The 17900-nt window shown below is 38.0% G+C and overlaps 1 protein-coding gene across 6 annotated transcripts in view; it reads left to right on the top strand.

Moving 5' to 3' along the window:
* CCAR1 (cell division cycle and apoptosis regulator 1) overlaps positions 1–15931 on the top strand; it is a 52362-nt gene extending 36431 nt beyond the window's left edge. For all 6 annotated transcript variants that reach the window (XM_081227631.1, XM_081227634.1, XM_081227633.1 and 3 more), the window contains exons 17-25: positions 2891–3082; positions 6342–6581; positions 6971–7082; positions 10080–10162; positions 10555–10701; positions 11561–11681; positions 11910–12095; positions 12624–12829; positions 14134–15931. In XM_081227631.1, the coding sequence (XP_081083757.1) occupies positions 2891–3082; positions 6342–6581; positions 6971–7082; positions 10080–10162; positions 10555–10701; positions 11561–11681; positions 11910–12095; positions 12624–12829; positions 14134–14193 (1347 nt within the window). In that variant the 3' untranslated portion in view covers positions 14194–15931. The remainder of the gene's footprint in view (positions 1–2890; positions 3083–6341; positions 6582–6970; positions 7083–10079; positions 10163–10554; positions 10702–11560; positions 11682–11909; positions 12096–12623; positions 12830–14133) is intronic.
* Positions 15932–17900: the final 1969 nt, after the last annotated feature.

Here is a 17900-nt window from a genome sequence, read left to right as displayed (position 1 = left end):
CCTGCCATCTTCAGGTGGTTACCTGTTTGTTTTTATTTTAATTTATTTCTTTTTTTTGCTGTGTTGGGTCTTCATTGCTGCATGCGAGCTTTCTCTAGTTGCAGTGAGCAGGGGCTACTCTTCGTTGCGGTGCGTGAGCCTCTCATTGCGGTGGCTTTTCTTGTTGCGGAGCACGGGCTGTAGGTGCACAGGCTTCAGTAGTTGTGGAACACGGGCTTAGTTGCTCCGCGGCATGTGAGATCTTCCTGGAACAGGGCTGTAACCCGTGTCTCCTGCATTGGCAGGCGGATTCTTACCCACTGTGCTACCAGGGAAGTCCAGTAATAGTTTTTTATTTGTTCTGTTCCCTTGCTTTTGTTTTCTTTAAGGAATTCTGATGTCTTGTATTGACCTTTTTTGCTTCCTCAATATTGGTCGCTTTTTCTTGAATACTTTTCATTTCTTTTGATTTTTAAGATTTCCACATTACCTTCTGTTCTCTTAAGGCATTATCTCTTGAGTTTATTTTCTTTTCTATTCCTTCTAGTTTATTTTTAAATTTCTGAAACTATCTTTTCTGATTGTTCCCTAAGTTCTGTCACCTCATTTTCTTTTTTTTTTTTGATATGGACTTTTTTTTTTAATGTATATATTTATTTATTTATGGCTACATTGGGTCTTCGTTGCTGCACACGGACTTTCTCTACTTGTGGCGAGCAGGGGCTTCTCTTCATTGCGGTGCAGTGGCTTCTCTTGTTGCGGAGCACGGGCTCTAGGCGTGTGGGCTCAGTAGTTGTGGCTCGCAGACTCTAGAGCGCAGGCTCAGTAGTTGTGGCATATGGGCTTAGTTGCTCCGCGGCATGTGGGATCTTCCTGGACCAGGGCTCGAACCTGTGTCCCCTGCATTGGCAGGCGGATTCTTAACCACTGCACCACGAGGGAAGCCCTGGACCATTTTTAAAGTCTTTATTGAATTTGTTATAGTACTGCTTCTGTTTTTTTGTTTGTTTGTTTGTTTTTTTATGTTTTGGTTTTTTGGCTGCAAGGCATGTGGGATCTTAGCTCCCTGACCAGGCATCAAACTTGAATTCCCTGCATTGGAAGGCAAAGTGTTAACCACTGGACCACCAGGGAAGTCCCTGTCACCTCATTTTCTACTTTTAAAATTCTTATTCATGTTGTTCTTTCATATCTTGTAACATTTTCTTTTCCCTTTTTAAATATTTATTTATTTATTTATTTGGTTATGTCAGGTCTTAGTTGTGGCAGGCGGGCTCCTTAGTTGCGGCTCGCCAGCTCCTTAGTTGTGGCATGTGAACTCTTAGTTGTGGCCTGCATGTTGGATCTAGTTCCCCGACCAGGGATCAAATCTGGGCCCCCTGCATTGGGAGCACGGGGTCTTAACCACTTTGCCACCAGGGAAGTCCCTATAACATTTTCTTAATGTCTTCTAGCACACTTTAAAATAGTAAGTTAAGATTTTTATCTGCCTTTTGGCCGTGGCTTTCTGGCCCACTTTCATTGTCTGCCAGAGATGTGATTCTGCTCCTTGTTCTTTTTTTTTTTTCTAATAATAACTTTGGGATTTGACCTCAGTACTTTTCTACTGCTCCTGTTTATGTGAATGTAGTTTGCCTAAAGTTTGTTAGGAGATTGCTTCAGATAGCTTTTCTAACTTCACAGAGCCCTGTGTTCTGTTATTTTCTTGTTCTGTCAAAAAGTATGGTGGTCTGCTGAGATTTCAATCTTTATTGCCCTCTATCACTTTTTATCTGGACCTTCTCCTCCCTTGTCTTTGTTGTCTCTGTTGTCCCTGTCCGACTCACTATTGATTCTGCTCTCAGAAGTTTCTCCTTGTTGTGGGGCCCTGTGCTGGAAGGATACCCTGGTAAATCAGCTTTGCAAGTTCATAGGTAGGGCTAGAATGTCTGGGCCCTTTCAGATCTTAACACTGACCCCTTGTATACCCTCACTCACCTATTCCTATTTTTAGCTGCTATTCTTAAATTTACCTGCTGAGCTTTCCATTGCCTGATTACTTTATGGTTTTCCTGTTCTTAGATCCAACAGGCAACCTCGTTGCTTCCTTCTGCTTTCCCCCCACATAGATGTCAGTAACACATAGATGTTGGGGTCTACTCACTTGTATATTGGGGTTTGTGGGGATACCTTATCACCTCGTTTTGTTGTGCATATACATGGATTTTGGTTTTGGTACCTAGATTAGTCTGACTCTTTATTTATTTATTTATTTTAAATTTTTTTTTTTTTAACCCACATTTGTTTATTTATTTATTTTTGGCTGTGTTGGTTCTTCACTTCTGTGCGAGGGCTTTCTCTAGTTGTGGCAAGCGGGGGGGGTCACTCTTCATCGCTGTGTGCGGGCCTCTCACTATCGAGGCCTCTTTTGTTGCTGGAGCACAGGCTCCAGACGCGCAGGCTCAGTAGCTGTGGCTCACGGGCCCAGTTGCTCCGGGGCATGTGGGATCTTCCCAGACCAGGGCTCGAACCCGTGTCCCCTGCATTAGCAGGCAGATTCTCAACCACTGCGCCACCAGGGAAGCCCTATTCTGACTCTTTTTAAATGTGAGGATTCAGGTAGACCCACAAACTATGTAACCACCACTATTTTCCCAGAATCTCCTGATTTATATGATGTTAATATAGGTTTGTGGGGTTTTTTTCCTCTTTAGAAGGCAATTTCTTATGCTGGGAAATTGAAAAGAAAGAATTAGGAGCCATAAAAGCTGCTGTCCTCTTTATTAAATTTGAACTTTGCTCCCTTCTTAGCCCTTAAGGTTGGTATTATCATCGTAAGGAGTCATAGAAATTTGCCCTTTTTCTTTACATATGGTATGTATACGTAATGTACATGCAGGTTTAACCATTACTTAAAATTTCAAATATGTAGGAAGAAGAAAGAAAACGTCAAGAGGAACTAGAACGCCAGCGTCGGGAAAGAAGATATATTTTGCCTGATGAGCCAGCCATCGTTGTACATCCAAACTGGGCTGCAAAAAGTGGCAAGTTTGATTGTAGCATCATGTCTTTGAGTGTTCTTTTGGACTACAGATTAGAGGATAATAAAGAACATTCATTTGAGGTAATGTTTTAAGTTTGAATTGGGATCCAAATAAGGTTCACACATTGGTTAATATATCTCTTAAATCTCTTTTGAGTGCCTCTTTAACTGTTTTTGTTTTTTGTATTTTCCTTACAATGTATTTTTTGGGGAAAGAACAACCAGATGATGTTCCCTACAGACTCACTTTTGCTGATTGCATTCCTGTGATATGGTTTAAATGTTCTTCTGGCCTCTCTATTTCCCATAAATTGATAGTTGGACCTAAAGTCTCAATCCAGTTCAGGTTCAATTATTTTTTTCCCCAAGACTACATCACAAGTAGTGGTGTAGTGGTGTGTTCTTTTATCAGGATATTCGGAGACATATGATACAATAATCTCTAATTGCCTCTCTTGGGAATGTAGTAGCACTCTATTATTTAGTCTAGAATTAAAATACCATTTAGTGGGATTGAAACTTTTACTTGTGATTGATTTAGGAGTAAGATAAAATAATTGGTGTTTATATTTTCAACATGAATCTGTTTCTTTTACCATTACTTTAGAGTAGCTTTACAACAAACAGTTCATGTCATTTTTCAAAACAGTTGAAATGCACTTTCATCCCTAAGTAAATGATTGCTTCATTCTTTAAACGAAACAATGTAAAATATCCCCAAATATCAGTTTTGCAAATAGCCTGTACAAAATTATAATTGTGTTCAATTATTGTATCTTATCAACATATCTCACATTGTGTTATTTGATAAATTATATTATAAAAATCAATCATACCTACTTGACCCAGGAGGCATTGTTCACCAGATGGTAAGATAAAAATGAAGTGCTTAGACCAGAGACATTTGCAAACAAATATAGAGGACTACTGAGGCAATTAATAAACATGAAATCCATGTTTATTGGTCTTGAAATAAACTATGTTACAATATTAACATATTTGTATTTTTTGAAACATGGATAATTCCAGTAAGCCAGTGTCCTTAAACACTATATACAATGTGATTTTATTTTTATTACCAATTGCCATAAATTTAACTCTTAACAGTGCCTATCATGTAGTAATCATTCAAGAAGTAAATAAATGAAAAAAATAGTCTTTGGTATTACTTACTGCTTAAAAAGTATATACTGAAAAAAAAAAGTATATACTGTATACCTAACGGATGCTGTAAGAGGATGTCAAATTAATGCTGTTTGGTGGAAACAAGGTGATTTAGGAACAGCCCTCTGCTAGCAGAATGATCCTTTATTTTTCTTCCTCTCCACCTAACATACCCCCTTGGTTAGTTTCCTTTTAATCTGTCATTAGAATGTAAGTCATTTTGGTATATGAATTTAAAAGAAATTACTACTAAGAAAAACCATATATCAATAATAAATAGATATTTTTTATAAATAGATTTTTTTTTTTTTATGGTACGCGGGCCTCCCACTGTTGTGGCCCCTCCCGTTGCGGAGCACAGGCTCCGGACGCGCAGGCTCAGCGGCCATGGCTCACGGGCCCAGCCGCTCCGCGGCATGTGGGATCCTCCCAGACCGGGGCACGAACCCGTATCCCCTGCATCGGCAGGCGGACTCTCAACCACTGCACCACCAGGGAAACCCTATAAATAGATTTTTGACTGATTTAATTTTAATGCTAGGTGTATCTTTGTCTTTCACTGCTTGTAGATGAAAAGATATGTAGAATTAATACTGATCTTCTAGTTACTGCTCTAAGTTTCTTCCAAGCTAACACATTTTAATTGCTTTTTCGTTTGTTTGGTTTTTGTTGATTTATTTATTTATTTTTGGCTGCGTTGGGTTTTCATTGGTGCACGCAGGCTTTCTCTAGTTGTGGTGAGCGGGGGCTTCTCTTGCTGCAGAGCACGGGCTCTAGGCGCACGGGCTTCAGTAGTTGTGGCATGCGGGCTCTAGAGCGCAGGCTCAGTAGTTGTGATGCACGGGCTTGGTTGCTCCGCGGCATGTGGGATCTTCCCGGACCTGGGATCAAATCCTTGTCCCCTGCATTGGCAGGTGGATTCTTAACCACTGCGCCACCAGGGAAGTCCCTTAATTGCTTTTTATTTGAGTAATAGAAGATAGAAAAGTCTAAGAAAAATATGTGACTCTTGCTATTTACTTACACAAATGGAGATTTTATTTAATTTTTACATTAATGATTAAGAGAAAAGAATTCTCAACATCTTAATGGTCATTTTACTGATAATAGATTTCTTTTTATTTAAAATGTATAAAGACGGCATGAATGAAAGAAAAATAGATTGTAAGATCAATTATAGTTTTAATACACTGTATGTTTCTTTCTGATCAGGAAAATAGTCTGATTGAAGTGTTTTACCAATTATACTGAACACATTGCCAAAAATTACATATTTTAGAACTGTTGTAACTGTTTCAAGTTCTAGACCCTTTTAATCTGTTGAATGCAATTGCCTTAGATATATTTACATAGGGAATTCCCTGGCAGTCCAGTGGTTAGGACTCAGTGCTTTCACTGCCTGGGTCCAGGTTCAGTCCCTGGTCAGGGAGTTAAGATATCCTACAAGCCATGCAGCATGGCCAAAAGAAAGAAAGAAAAAAAGATATATTTACATAGGACATTTAGTGTATAATTTTAGGTTCATGAATATACTAAAGGTCATTATCCCTGGATCCTTGCATAGTAATAATGCTTACTCCCTACTCAGAGTTTGATTTGGTTTCCCCTGCGTGGAATGCTCTTCTGGGTATATCTGTTTAATGGCTCATTCCCTTGCTGCCCTCACATCACTTTTCAAACGTCACTTGATCAGAAAGGCCGTCTTTGGCTACCCTCCCTTGTTACTCTCTGTGCTGTTATCCTGCTTGTTTTTCTTATAATTCAATGTTGATTTGATTATTCCATACTTTGTCCCACTAGATTGTTAGCTTATGAGAGTTGGGATTTTTATCTGCTTTCTTCACTGCTGTATCCCCAGTGCCAAGAACAGTCCCTGGTACATAGTAGGCATTTCATAAAAACTTGTTGAGTACACCTCATAATAAATGTACATGATAAAGTAATGCAGTTATTATTTTTTGTAATATTTGGCCCAAAGTATACCAAACATAGTATTTATATCTTCAGGAGAGTTTTTGAGGCTACTCAGCATCGTTGACATCAATTATTATAATTTTACTGTTAGTGCACATTAATTGTCAGATGTGACAGATTATCATTTGACAAATTACTGATTTGCTGGATTTGTTCAATATTTCTATTAAAGTTGGTTGGGTTACTGTTTGTCTTTTTATAGGTTTCATTATTTGCAGAGCTTTTCAATGAAATGCTTCAAAGAGATTTTGGCGTCAGAATATACAAATCATTATTGTCTCTTCCTGAGAAAGAGGATAAAAAAGAAAAGGAAAAGAAAAGCAAAAAAGATGAGAGAAAAGATAAAAAAGAAGAAAGAGATGATGAAACTGATGAGCCAAAACCCAAAAGGAGAAAATCAGGCGATGATAAAGATAAAAAAGAAGATAGAGATGAAAGGAAGGTCTGTAAATATTTCCAGGACCAGCAACCGGGTTTAGTTTCTAATTAGTCTTCTGGAGTGTAACACATGACAATGAATTCCATCAGAATAGTAAAATGTAAAGGCCAAACTAAAAACTTTTAGTGTATTATTAGAAATTTAAGTCTTTGAATTAAGCCTATATAAGCATCTATAACTAGTTTTCTGATAGTTTATTCTTTAAGGTATATAGCATGATGGTTTGATTTATGTACATTGTGAATGGTAGTTTATTCTTAAAGTATATTATTGTTACAAGATATTTATAATGTGATACTATTTCAGGTAAATTTAGTCAATTTAATGTTTTTCTTTTAGTCATTCGATGTTTGGTGAGAGCTTGCTTAATTTTAAGACATTTTAAATTACAGAAAGAAGATAAAAGAAAAGATGATTCTAAAGATGATGATGAAACTGAAGAAGATAATAATCAAGATGAATATGATCCAATGGAGGCGGAAGAAGCTGAGGATGAAGAAGATGGTATGATTCCAATTTATTTTCCCTTAGGATGAAAAATACAATTTTTGTTTGGGGACTTTGTATCACTGAAATCTATAATTATAATATTTTTTAGACTACAAACAGTAAAATATTCTCTAGTGAAAATATGTTAAGTATTGTTTTACTAATTTTTAGGTGAGAGGATTGTTTTAAGAAATGTTTTTTTTTTTTTTTTTTTTTTGCGGTACGCAGGCCTCTCACTGTTGTGGCCTCTCCCGTTGTGGAGCACAGGCTCCGGACGTGCAGGCTCAGCGGCCATGGCTCACGGGCCTAGCTGCTCCGCGGCATGTGGGATCTTCCCAGACCGGGGCACAAACCCATGTCCCCCGCATCAGCAGGCAGGCTCTCAACCACTGTGCCACCAGGGAAGCCCCAGAAATGTTTATTTCTAACTATCATATGTTCCATATATAGTTAATGGTAACTCAACTTGAGGGAAAAAAAATTTCCCAAACGTGGTGTTAAAATGTGTCATGAAAAGGTATAATAGTCTTCCTTGTTTCGTAGAATATAATCTTCTTTAGAAAACTAATTAATTATGAAGACTATCATACAAGCAAAAGAGTACATATAGCATATAGAGTTTAAAGACTAATAATAATAAGCACCTGTATACCTATCACCCATGTTTTAAATAACAAACTTTTACCAGTAGTAATGATATTTAAAATACGAGTCATAGATGCCAGCCCTAAAGTACTTATGGAGTACCACTGAGTACCTGTCAGTTTCCATGTAGATTTGGGACTTTTTTTTTTCTTTTTTTTTTAATTTATTTACTTATTTTTGGCTGTGTTGGGTCTTTGTTTCTGTGCGTGGGCTTTCTCTAGTTGCGGCGAGCGGGGGCCACTCTTCATCGCGGTGCGCGGGCCTCTCACCGTTGCGGCCTCTCTTGTTGCGGAGCACAAGTTCCAGACACGCGGGCTCAGTAGTTGTGGCTCACGGGCCTAGTTGCTCCGTGGCATGTGGGATCCTCCCAGACCGGGGCTCGAACCCGTGTCCCCTGCACTGGCAGGCGGATTCTTCACCACTGCGCCACCAGGGAAGCCCCTCTCAAAAATTATTGAATGTGGGCTTCCCTGGTGGCACAGTGGTTGAGAGTCCGCCTGCCGATGCAGGGCACACGGGTTCGTGCCCCGGTCCGGGAGGATCCCACATGCCGTGGAGCGGCTGGGCCCGTGAGCCACGGCTGCTGAGCCTGTGCGTCCGGAGCCTGTGCTCCACAACGGGAGAGGCCACAACAGTGAGAGGCCCACATACCGCAAAAAAAAAAAAAAATGAAGGGAATATAGTGTAAAATATTATAAATTTATGCTGTGTAACATCTCAAGGGCTAATTAACTCCTAGTGTTTACTGTATCTCCTGTTTTATCAACAAACCCTTTGTTACTCCAGGCTTTCTGATGGAGGTCCATTTGAGAGATCCAGAAGCCTCTAGAAACAAAATTTCTCTTAAAATTGTTGACAGATCATTAAATATCGGCAAAAAAGCTGTTTAGTTGTATATCATTCATGAAAGGATGATGTATTAGTTCACTAGGGCTACCATGAAAGGTACCTCAAACTGTTTAGCTCAAACAATAGAAATTTACTGTCTTCACAGTTCTGAAGGCCAAGTCTGAGGTGAAGGAGTTAGCAGGGTTTGTTTCTTCTGAGGGCTGTGAGGAAGTGTCTGTTCCAAGCAGCTCTCCTCAGCTGCTTGTAGATGGCCATCTTTTCCCTGTATTGTCACATCATCTTCTATCTGCATGTGTCTGTGTCTAAATTTCCCCTTTCTGTAAAGACACCAGTCATTGGATTAGAGCTCACTCTAATAACCTCATTTTAACTTGATTATCTCTGTATAGATAGACCCTTTCTCCAAATAAGGCAATATTCTGAACTACTAGGGGCTTAGGACCTCAGCTTTGGAATTTTAGGGGATAACGGTTGAACCCATAACAGATTTATTCTTCAGTATTAGTTGAATAACGAGCTGTTAATGGTGCTTGACCTGAGGGCGATGGCTGAGGTCTTCAGGAACTGGGTAGCTTATGGATAGGTAAGAGAAAGGGGTTTACTTTTTGTCAGTTTTCTGTTTATTTATTAAGAATAATTTATCGAATTTCCTATCTTTCTTTTTTTTAATTTATTTTATTTATTTTTGGCTGCCCTGGGTCTTTGATGCTGTGCGCAGACTTTCTCTAGTTGCGGCGAGCGGGGGCTACTCTTTGCGGTGCCCAGGCTTCTCATTGCAGTGGCTTCTCTTGTTGCAGAGCACGGGCTCTAGGCATGCGGGCTTCAGTAGTTGTGGCACATGGGCTCAGTAGTTGTGGCTCATGGGCTCCAGAGCGCAGACTCAGTAGTTGTGGCGCATGGGCTTAGTTGCTCCGTGGCATGTGAGATCTTCCTGGACCAGGGCTCGAACTCATGTCCCCTGCATTGGCAGGCGGATTCTGAACCACTGTGCCACCAGGGAAGCCCAAAATTCCTATCTTTTATCAAAGGACACATACATTAGTGTCAGCAAATCTGGGTATTAATACTGTTAGGTCTTCTTTATTAAGAACATTTCAATTCTCATATGTAGTTTTATTTTGCAATAATCCATTTGCAGTTAGTTTTACTATATTGGCTGTTTTTCCTTTTATCTTATAGAAAATATTCTCTGCCCTGTTTTGTTTAAATTTATGTTTCAATTTTTTGTATAAAGTTCATTCATGTTTGGGAACTAATTCCCCCAAATATTTATTGAATTAAGTCCTTGTATTTGAATCAGTAAAGTCCATTTTTTTCTTGTAGTCTCTTTATAAATTTCTTCCTGTTCTTATTCTTTATAATTGTTTCTTATAAAATCCAAACTGTTTTTAGTCGTATAATATTTCTTTGCTATTTTATCTTTTGAAAACTGATCAGTAATAGAAAAGTATTTTCAATCTGTACAGTAGTTGAAAATTTATTAATGAGTCTTTTGCTGCTGTTGTATTTATTTTATAGATCGGGATGAGGAAGAAATAAACAAACGAGATGACAAAAGAGATATTAATAGATACTGCAAGGAGAGGCCCTCTAAAGATAAGGTATGTATTAAATACTGAAGTATGTTTGACATACATTATTATGTTTAATGTGTACAACACAGTGATGTGACATTTCTGTATAATACGATAATTTCCATTTCTTACATAATCTAGACTTATTAAACATAACTAAGTGATGAATTTTATTGATCCTTGTATATCTATATATTACCACTCATCAGAATTCAGTCGGTTGTATTTTGGTATTTGTGGTTTTGTCAGATAATCAGTATGTCTTACTTCTTTCTTCTATACACATAAATCAGATCAATTCATTTTAGCTAAGATGAGGTAAAGATGTTTGCAAATTTTGGGTATTATATGGACACAGTCTAATTTTCTCACTTATCAGGGGTAAAAATTATGTACTGTATCTTCTGCATTTTCTTTAGGAAAAAGAAAAGATTCAGATGATCACAATTAACAGAGATCTATTAATGGCATTTGTTTATTTTGATCAAAGCCATTGTGGTTACCTTCTTGAAAAGGATTTGGAAGAAATACTTTATACTCTTGGACTACATCTTTCTCGGGCTCAGGTAATCTATCTCGTGAATATTTAAAATGAAAAGCATGTTTAAGTAACTTTGTCTTTTTAGTACCTTTGACTTTTTGAAATATAAAAGCAATACAGGGACTTCGCTGGTGGTCCAGTGGCTAAGACTCTGTGCTCCCAATGCAGGGGGCCCGGGTTCGATCCCTGGTCAGGGAACTAGATTCCACATGCCACAACTAAGACCTGGTGATGCAAAATAAATAAATAAATTTAAAAAAAAAAGCAATACAGGCTTATAGTAATATAGTTAAGCAATACTGAAATAAATAAAGTAAAAGAAGTTAAAAGTCTCCTCTCCCTCTAGTTCCACTCCTCTGGCCTAATATATAAACTTCTAGATCCTTTTGTAAGCAACTCATATGTGTATATATATATGATAGTTCCAGTTTTATAAACAACACATGAAATCATTCTAAACATACTGATGGACAACTTTTTTTCATTTAATAATGTATCATGGGCATTCTACCATGAAAATGGAGACCCATTTTGTTATTTTTATTACTGCCAGTATTCCATGGTATAGATGTGCCTTTATTGCCTTAACTAGTCCCAGTTGCTAAATGGCTTTCATTTTTTAGGATTACCAACTATGCTTTAATAAACGTGTTTGTACGTATACTTTATGTATTGACATTTCTATCAGTTAGACTTTTTTTTGAGAAATTTTTTCAAGTGATAATTTGATTTTAGGTTTATAGAGAAGACAGTTAAAAGTGTTAAGTGCTCTAATTGAGTGCTAGTGGATACCTGAGATGCCACTGATGTTTATCATATGTGAAATTTAGAACACTGACGTTCAAGGAGAATCAAAAACTTATTTTCATCTTTTTAAATAACAGGTAAAGAAGCTTCTTAATAAAGTAGTACTCCGTGAATCTTGCTTTTACCGAAAATTAACAGACACCTCAAAAGATGAAGAAAACCATGAAGAATCTGAAGCATTGCAGGAAGATATGCTAGGTTTGAGTATATTATTTTAAGATCATGCCATTTTATAACCATATTATTAATTAAAGAAGAAAATAACATAACAAAATATGGTATCTTTTAGGGACTTCCCTGGCGGTCCAGTGGTTAAGACTCCGTGCTTCCACTGCAGGAGGCACGGGTTCGATCCCTGGTCAGGGAACTAAGATCCCACATGCTGTGTGGTGTGGCCAAAAGAATATGGTATCTTTTATGTTATAGGAAACAGATTGTTACTTCCAACACCGATAGTAAAACAGGAATCAAAGGATATGGAAGAAAATGTTGGCCTTATTGTGTATAATGGTGCAATGGTCGATGTAGGAAGCCTCTTGCAAAAATTGGAAAAGAGTGAAAAAGTACGAGCTGAAGTGGAACAGAAGCTGCAGTTACTAGAAGAAAAGACAGGTAAGGAAAAGCATTGGATATGAGGTACTTCTAGCACTCTATTGGGATATATATGTGTACACACGTATATACATACCTATACTTGTGCATATCCATACCTTGTTTTAGTCTAGACACATAATGTAAGTTTACTTTTCACCATTTCTGTTAAAGGTTATAAAATTGCTTAGCTTTATAAGAATTAATTTAGATCTTCATGTGCATTCTCAGGTTCGATTGTTGTTCTGTTGCATCCTTTTAATCCTCCCCTAGTTCACTTAGTCTTCATTAGTTTCTACTACTTTCTCTAGTCTGTACAATTATCTTAAAATGGAACTTGGGTTTAGAAGTAATACTAGATAAAACTTAATTTAAGTGAAATGAGTTATTACAGTGTGCTTTATAACTATTAAAATTGACACTTGTGGCCAGTTTAAATAATTATATACACTTCTTACTCTCCTAGCTTAAGTATTTTTAACCTCAGAGTTAAATTGGAAATTTTAAGGGGTAAGATGGTGAATTTGGTTTTGTTTTGTTTTTTGACAGATGAAGATGAAAAAACCATATTAAATTTGGAGAATTCCAACAAAAACCTCTCTGGTGAACTCAGAGAAGTGAAAAAGGACCTTAGTCAGTTACAAGAAAACTTAAAGATTTCAGAAAACATGAATTTGCAATTTGAAAACCAGCTGAATAAGACAATCAGAAACTTATCCACAGTAATGGATGAGATCCACACTGTTCTTAAGAAGGTTAGCTGTTTTGTACCTTCAACATTTTAATAGTTTATTCCTTTTCTAAAAAGTCTATTTCTAGCAAATTTAGTATTTAGTATTTAGCTCTTAGTGGCTTTTCTAACAGAAAATAGTGGTAGCATTCTGTCCTTCATTAGATTAGTCAAAAGCAATTCCCCAAAGATGGTATTTTCCTAGAACTTACTTCAGATGTCAACATGATTTATGTATGCAGACTTTTTTTTTAATCTATTTTTGGCCGCCTTGGGTCTTCATTCCTGCGCGCAGGCTTTCTCTAGTTGTGGCGAGCGGGGGCTGCTCTTCGTTGTGGTGTGGTGGCTTCTCTTATTGCAGAGCATGGGCCCTATGCGCGTGGGGTTCAGTAGTTGCAGCACGTGGGGTTCAGTAGTCTCAGCACGCAGGCTCAGTAGTTGCAGCACATGGGCCCTACAGCACATGGACTTCAGTAGTTGTGCACAGGCTAAGTTGCTCCGTGGCATGTGGAATCTTCCCAGACCAGGTATCAAACCTGTGTCCTCTGCATTAGCAGGCAGATTCCTAACCACTATGCAACCAGGTAAGTCCTTGTGTGCAGACTTCTTAAAAAGCAAGTTTTACTTGCATTTCTTTTAGAATCAGAGATTGAGTTTGAACTTGAGGAAGAAAAGCCATTCACTTCTTTTTTAAACCCATTTATTGGGCAGAGTTGAGAAACTTTTTTTTTTTTTGCGGTACATGGGCCTCTCACTGTTGTGGCCTCTCCCGTTGCGGAGCACAGGCTCCGGACGCCCAGGCCCAGCTGCTCTGTGGCATGTGGGATCTTCCCGGACCGGGACAAGAACCCGTGTCCCCTGCATCGGCAGGCGGATTCTCAACCACTGCGCCACCAGGGAAGCCCAGGAAACTTTTTGACACTATCAGAATTAATTTATTAGTATTCTTTGTCTCAAAACTATCTAGTAACTCAGTGCCCTTGTAAACTAACTTCAGTAATTGAGAGACCTTCCACCTCCTGGGTCTCACTCAGAGAACAAGAAGACAAAAAAAAAAACTACAGTGCAAGGAATATACTGCTGTTAGTAATATAGTCCTAAGAAGCTCTAATTTCTTAGGATTTAGATGACTTTCTCAAATACTAGAAGTCATTCTGCACAGAACTGAGAGATTTCTTTCATACTCTCCCCTTCCCCCCACCCAGTTCAATTTTCCATAGATGGTGAAATGGGCTATCTGCAGTATCTCTGTTTACTAATGTTTGTTATTTTTAAAGTTACATTTAAGAGAATTTAATAAAATATACTTTTCCTTTGTGTATTTTATAGGATAATGTGAAGCATGAAGATAAAGATCAGAAATCCAAGGAGAATGGTACAAGTGTATGATAAAATACATGTAGTGATGAAGAATGGTGATAAGTAATGTAATATATAAAATCATGATACAAGAATGTTTGAAAGTGATGCATGTTTGATTTTAGTAGTATAAATATCTGTTAGTTCAAATGATGTATAAAGTTTTATGAATGTGAGTCTTTGCTTTTGAAAATTGCTTGTAATTCCCGGCATCCAAATTATTAAACACTCCTTGAGTGAAATAATTTTGCATTGCAAAATGTTTTAGGATGAACTTTGTTATAGTTTTAACCCCAATAAAGTTCATCAGTTTAATTGACGGTAGTGTTTAATTACAAATGTCTTTTATTAAAAACGTAGACAGTTGTAATTTTAGTTACAGAATTATCATTACTAGTTTTTTTTTTTTAAATTTAGCCTTTTAAAATTTCAGTATGGGGCTTCCCTAGTGGTGCAGTGGTTAAGAATCCGCCTGCCAATGCAGGAGAGAGAGGTTTGAGCCCTGGTCCGGGAAGATCCCACAGGCCACAGAGCAACTAAGCCAGTGTGCCACAACTACTGAGCCTGCAGTCTAGAGCCTGCGAGCCAGAACTACTGAAGCCCGTGTGCCTAGAGCCCATGCTCAGCAACAAGAGAAGCCACCACAATGAGAAGCGCACGCACCGCAACGAAGACTAGCCCCCGCTCAACGCAACTAGAGAAAGCCCACGGGCAGCAATGAAGACACAATGCAGGCAAAAATAAATTTTAAAAAAATTTTCACTATGAATCATAAAATAGGATTCTGCTTAAATTTTGCAAGTTTTTTGGACCACACTTTTTTTTTTACTTGTCCTAAAATCCTCTCCAATTTTCAGTCTCTAAAAGCATTTATTAAAAATTTAACTCATCCAAACGACAGTACATCAAAAACTAAGAAAATAATTGTTAATTGCCATTGTTACTATATATGTTAGGCTTTACATAAAACACATAGTTTTGATGTTAATGTTAACTGCTTTCAATTAACTGTTCTAGTTTCCCAGAATAGCACCTATATTACTTTTAATTTTGAGGGGTTTTTTTTTAAATGCAGTATATGTCAAATGTACGGTCTAGTACGAAGCCAGTAGATGTCAGTATGATGCCTTAAGTTAAGTCTTCCTTAATTAAAAATAGTTTGTTTTATTAGTCTGTGTACTTCCTTCAGAATTTTAGATACATAATAGTTTATTAACTATTGAGTGAAAAGGTAGGAAATGTGACATACTCTAAAGCAGTGGTTCTCAACAGGGGGTGCCTTAGCCCCCAGAAGACGTTTAGCAGTGTCTGGAGCCATCTGTACGCGTCCCACCAAGGGGAATGCCACTGGAATGTAGGTGGTCGAGGCCAAGGACTTGGCTGAATCACCTGCTTTGCATGGGACAGCGCAACAAAGGGTTGCCCAGCCCCGTATGTCAGTAGTGCCCCGCTGGAAAAACTCTGGTCTAAAGGAGTATAGGGTTAAAAACAACATGTCTTTGAAATAACACTAGTGGAAGCTGAATTGCATCTGTAGCAAATATCAGGTTTTCTGTATGTAAATAACCCTCCCTGGAACGTTTCACTGTCAGAGAATTATATAGTATATTAGGGTTTTTGTATTTTATTTTGCTAGAATAATGATTTGGTGTTCCAAACGGGTTAATATGAGAATGTAAGTGCCCTGTTACATGTATCTTAAGCTGAATGGAATCCACATAGCTCTTACTAAGGAACAGATTAAAATACCTAAAATTCTTTCAAACCAGTTTTTTTTCTTTTTACCTTAAGTTGCTCTTTCTGATTGTAATGGTTTATTGAACTTCTCTGAGGTTGAATTACTGATTGATCCATAATTATACAGTTACTGTATGAATGTTTGTCTATCTTTTAGGTGAGATAAATCATTATAGGGTAGTTAGAAAGTTTTTTTCTCAGAGGAAAATCCTGGAGATAATCTTTTAACTAAAAGACAGTGAAGAATATAATTCTTTAATACAGTATGATTTTGAATGAGAAAAATCATTATAAAGTCTACCTGTCAGACTTATTTTTCCCAGAGATAGTTAAATGAGAATAATATTAGGAGAATGGAGAAAAAATATAAATCTTTCCATTATATTATTACTTAGAGGTAAATTAGAAGTGGAAAATGAGATGACTAAGCTAGGGGGGAAAACTACATATAGAATAATTGGTTTTAGTGAAAATGAGGTAAAGAGAACCTGTTTTTGTCTTTCTAAACTGTTTTGGATTTTTATTCAGAAGTAAACACGTGGTCTGTTCTTATATTCTATCAGCTGACATTGACCAAACCAAAAAAAAACTTAATCAGATAACAAAGTAGGTCTATGATAACATTTAATTTTGTTTTCCCATCTTTTTTATGTTCTGGATGCCTGTTTTTGTATTTCTAATACTCATTTAAGTCATTTTAAGACAATGAAATTTTAAGATTTTAATATTTCTTTCTGAATATTGCCTAAGTTGTAGAAAATTACTCCTCAAAATGTAACAGCACAAAAAATCCTTTTTAAAGAGAATTACAGTGACACTTAGACTTTATATGTGTACCACTTTTCACTCTCAAAAGAAACATGTGAAGACCCTGAACTGGGTGGGCTGAGGTAAGCGGGACAGACTAGCTGATGCTCTTTTCATCTATCCTTTCCACGCACCCTAAAGGCTCACAGTACACTTCATGTGTTACCATACAACTGCACCTCACCCATTGCACAAGTGCATGATGTGCGGAGAACAGTCCATCCATTGTGTACCCCTGGGCAACTCATTCTCTCTTTATACCCTAAGAGTGGCCAGGATATGGAGTTGTACCTTTGCTAAGGGGTCAAGCTTTAGGGACTTTGGTCAAAGGTGGACTCAGGAGGAAAGACACTTGAAGATGCTTTTACATTGGTAAATCTTAATATTTATCTTCAGCACCAGTGGAGACATGAACTTGGACACAGGACCAAGGACCATGACAATTCCAAGAGTCTCAGCTCTCAGGTACCTTCCCTATGCTTCAGCTGAGGGAAAAATCTCAGGTGCCTTTGTTTTGTGGGCCACAGGGTCTTAACTGAGATCACGGGGACAAACAGCAGGGATTTGTGCCACAGTGACAGTTGTGTTGTGCCTTAATACAAAGGCAGTCACTTCTTTCTGGTCAGAAAAGCAGTATTTGTCAGAGGGCAAAACAAAAAAAGCTTGGAAATTTCTAATTTCTGCTAAAGAAAGGCATTTGGAATACGCTAAACATGGATGAGTTTGCTTATTAAAATATGGGTGAGGACTTGCCTGGTGGCACAGTGGTTGAGAATCTGCCTGCCAATGCAGGGGACACAGGTTCGAGCCGTGGTCTGGGAAGATCCCACATGCTGCAGAGCAACTAAGCCCGTGCACCACAACTACTGAGCCTGCGCTCTAAAGCTTGTGAGCCACAACTGCTGAAGCCCGCGTGCCTAGAGCCCATGCTCCGCAACGAGAAGCCACCGCAATGAGAAGCCTGCACACCACAACGAGGAGTAGCCCCCGCTCGCCGCAACTAGAGAAAGCCTGCGCGCAGCAACAAAACACAATGCAGCCAAAAATAAGGAAAGGAAGGAAGGGAGGGAGGAAGGAAGGAAGGAAAGAAAAATATTAGTTTCAGGAAGATGTAATAGACATACTTTTCTGTATTCTTCCCATTTAACAATAACTAAAAAACTCTGGGAGATGTCCACACACCCATGTTCATC

Source organism: Mesoplodon bidens, assembly GCF_964165515.1.
Source record: "Mesoplodon bidens genome assembly, chromosome: 1".
NCBI classification, from domain to species: Eukaryota; Metazoa; Chordata; class Mammalia; order Artiodactyla; family Ziphiidae; genus Mesoplodon; species Mesoplodon bidens.
The sequence above is the reverse complement of the archived record's forward strand: the minus strand, read 5'-3'. Positions and strand labels throughout refer to the sequence as shown.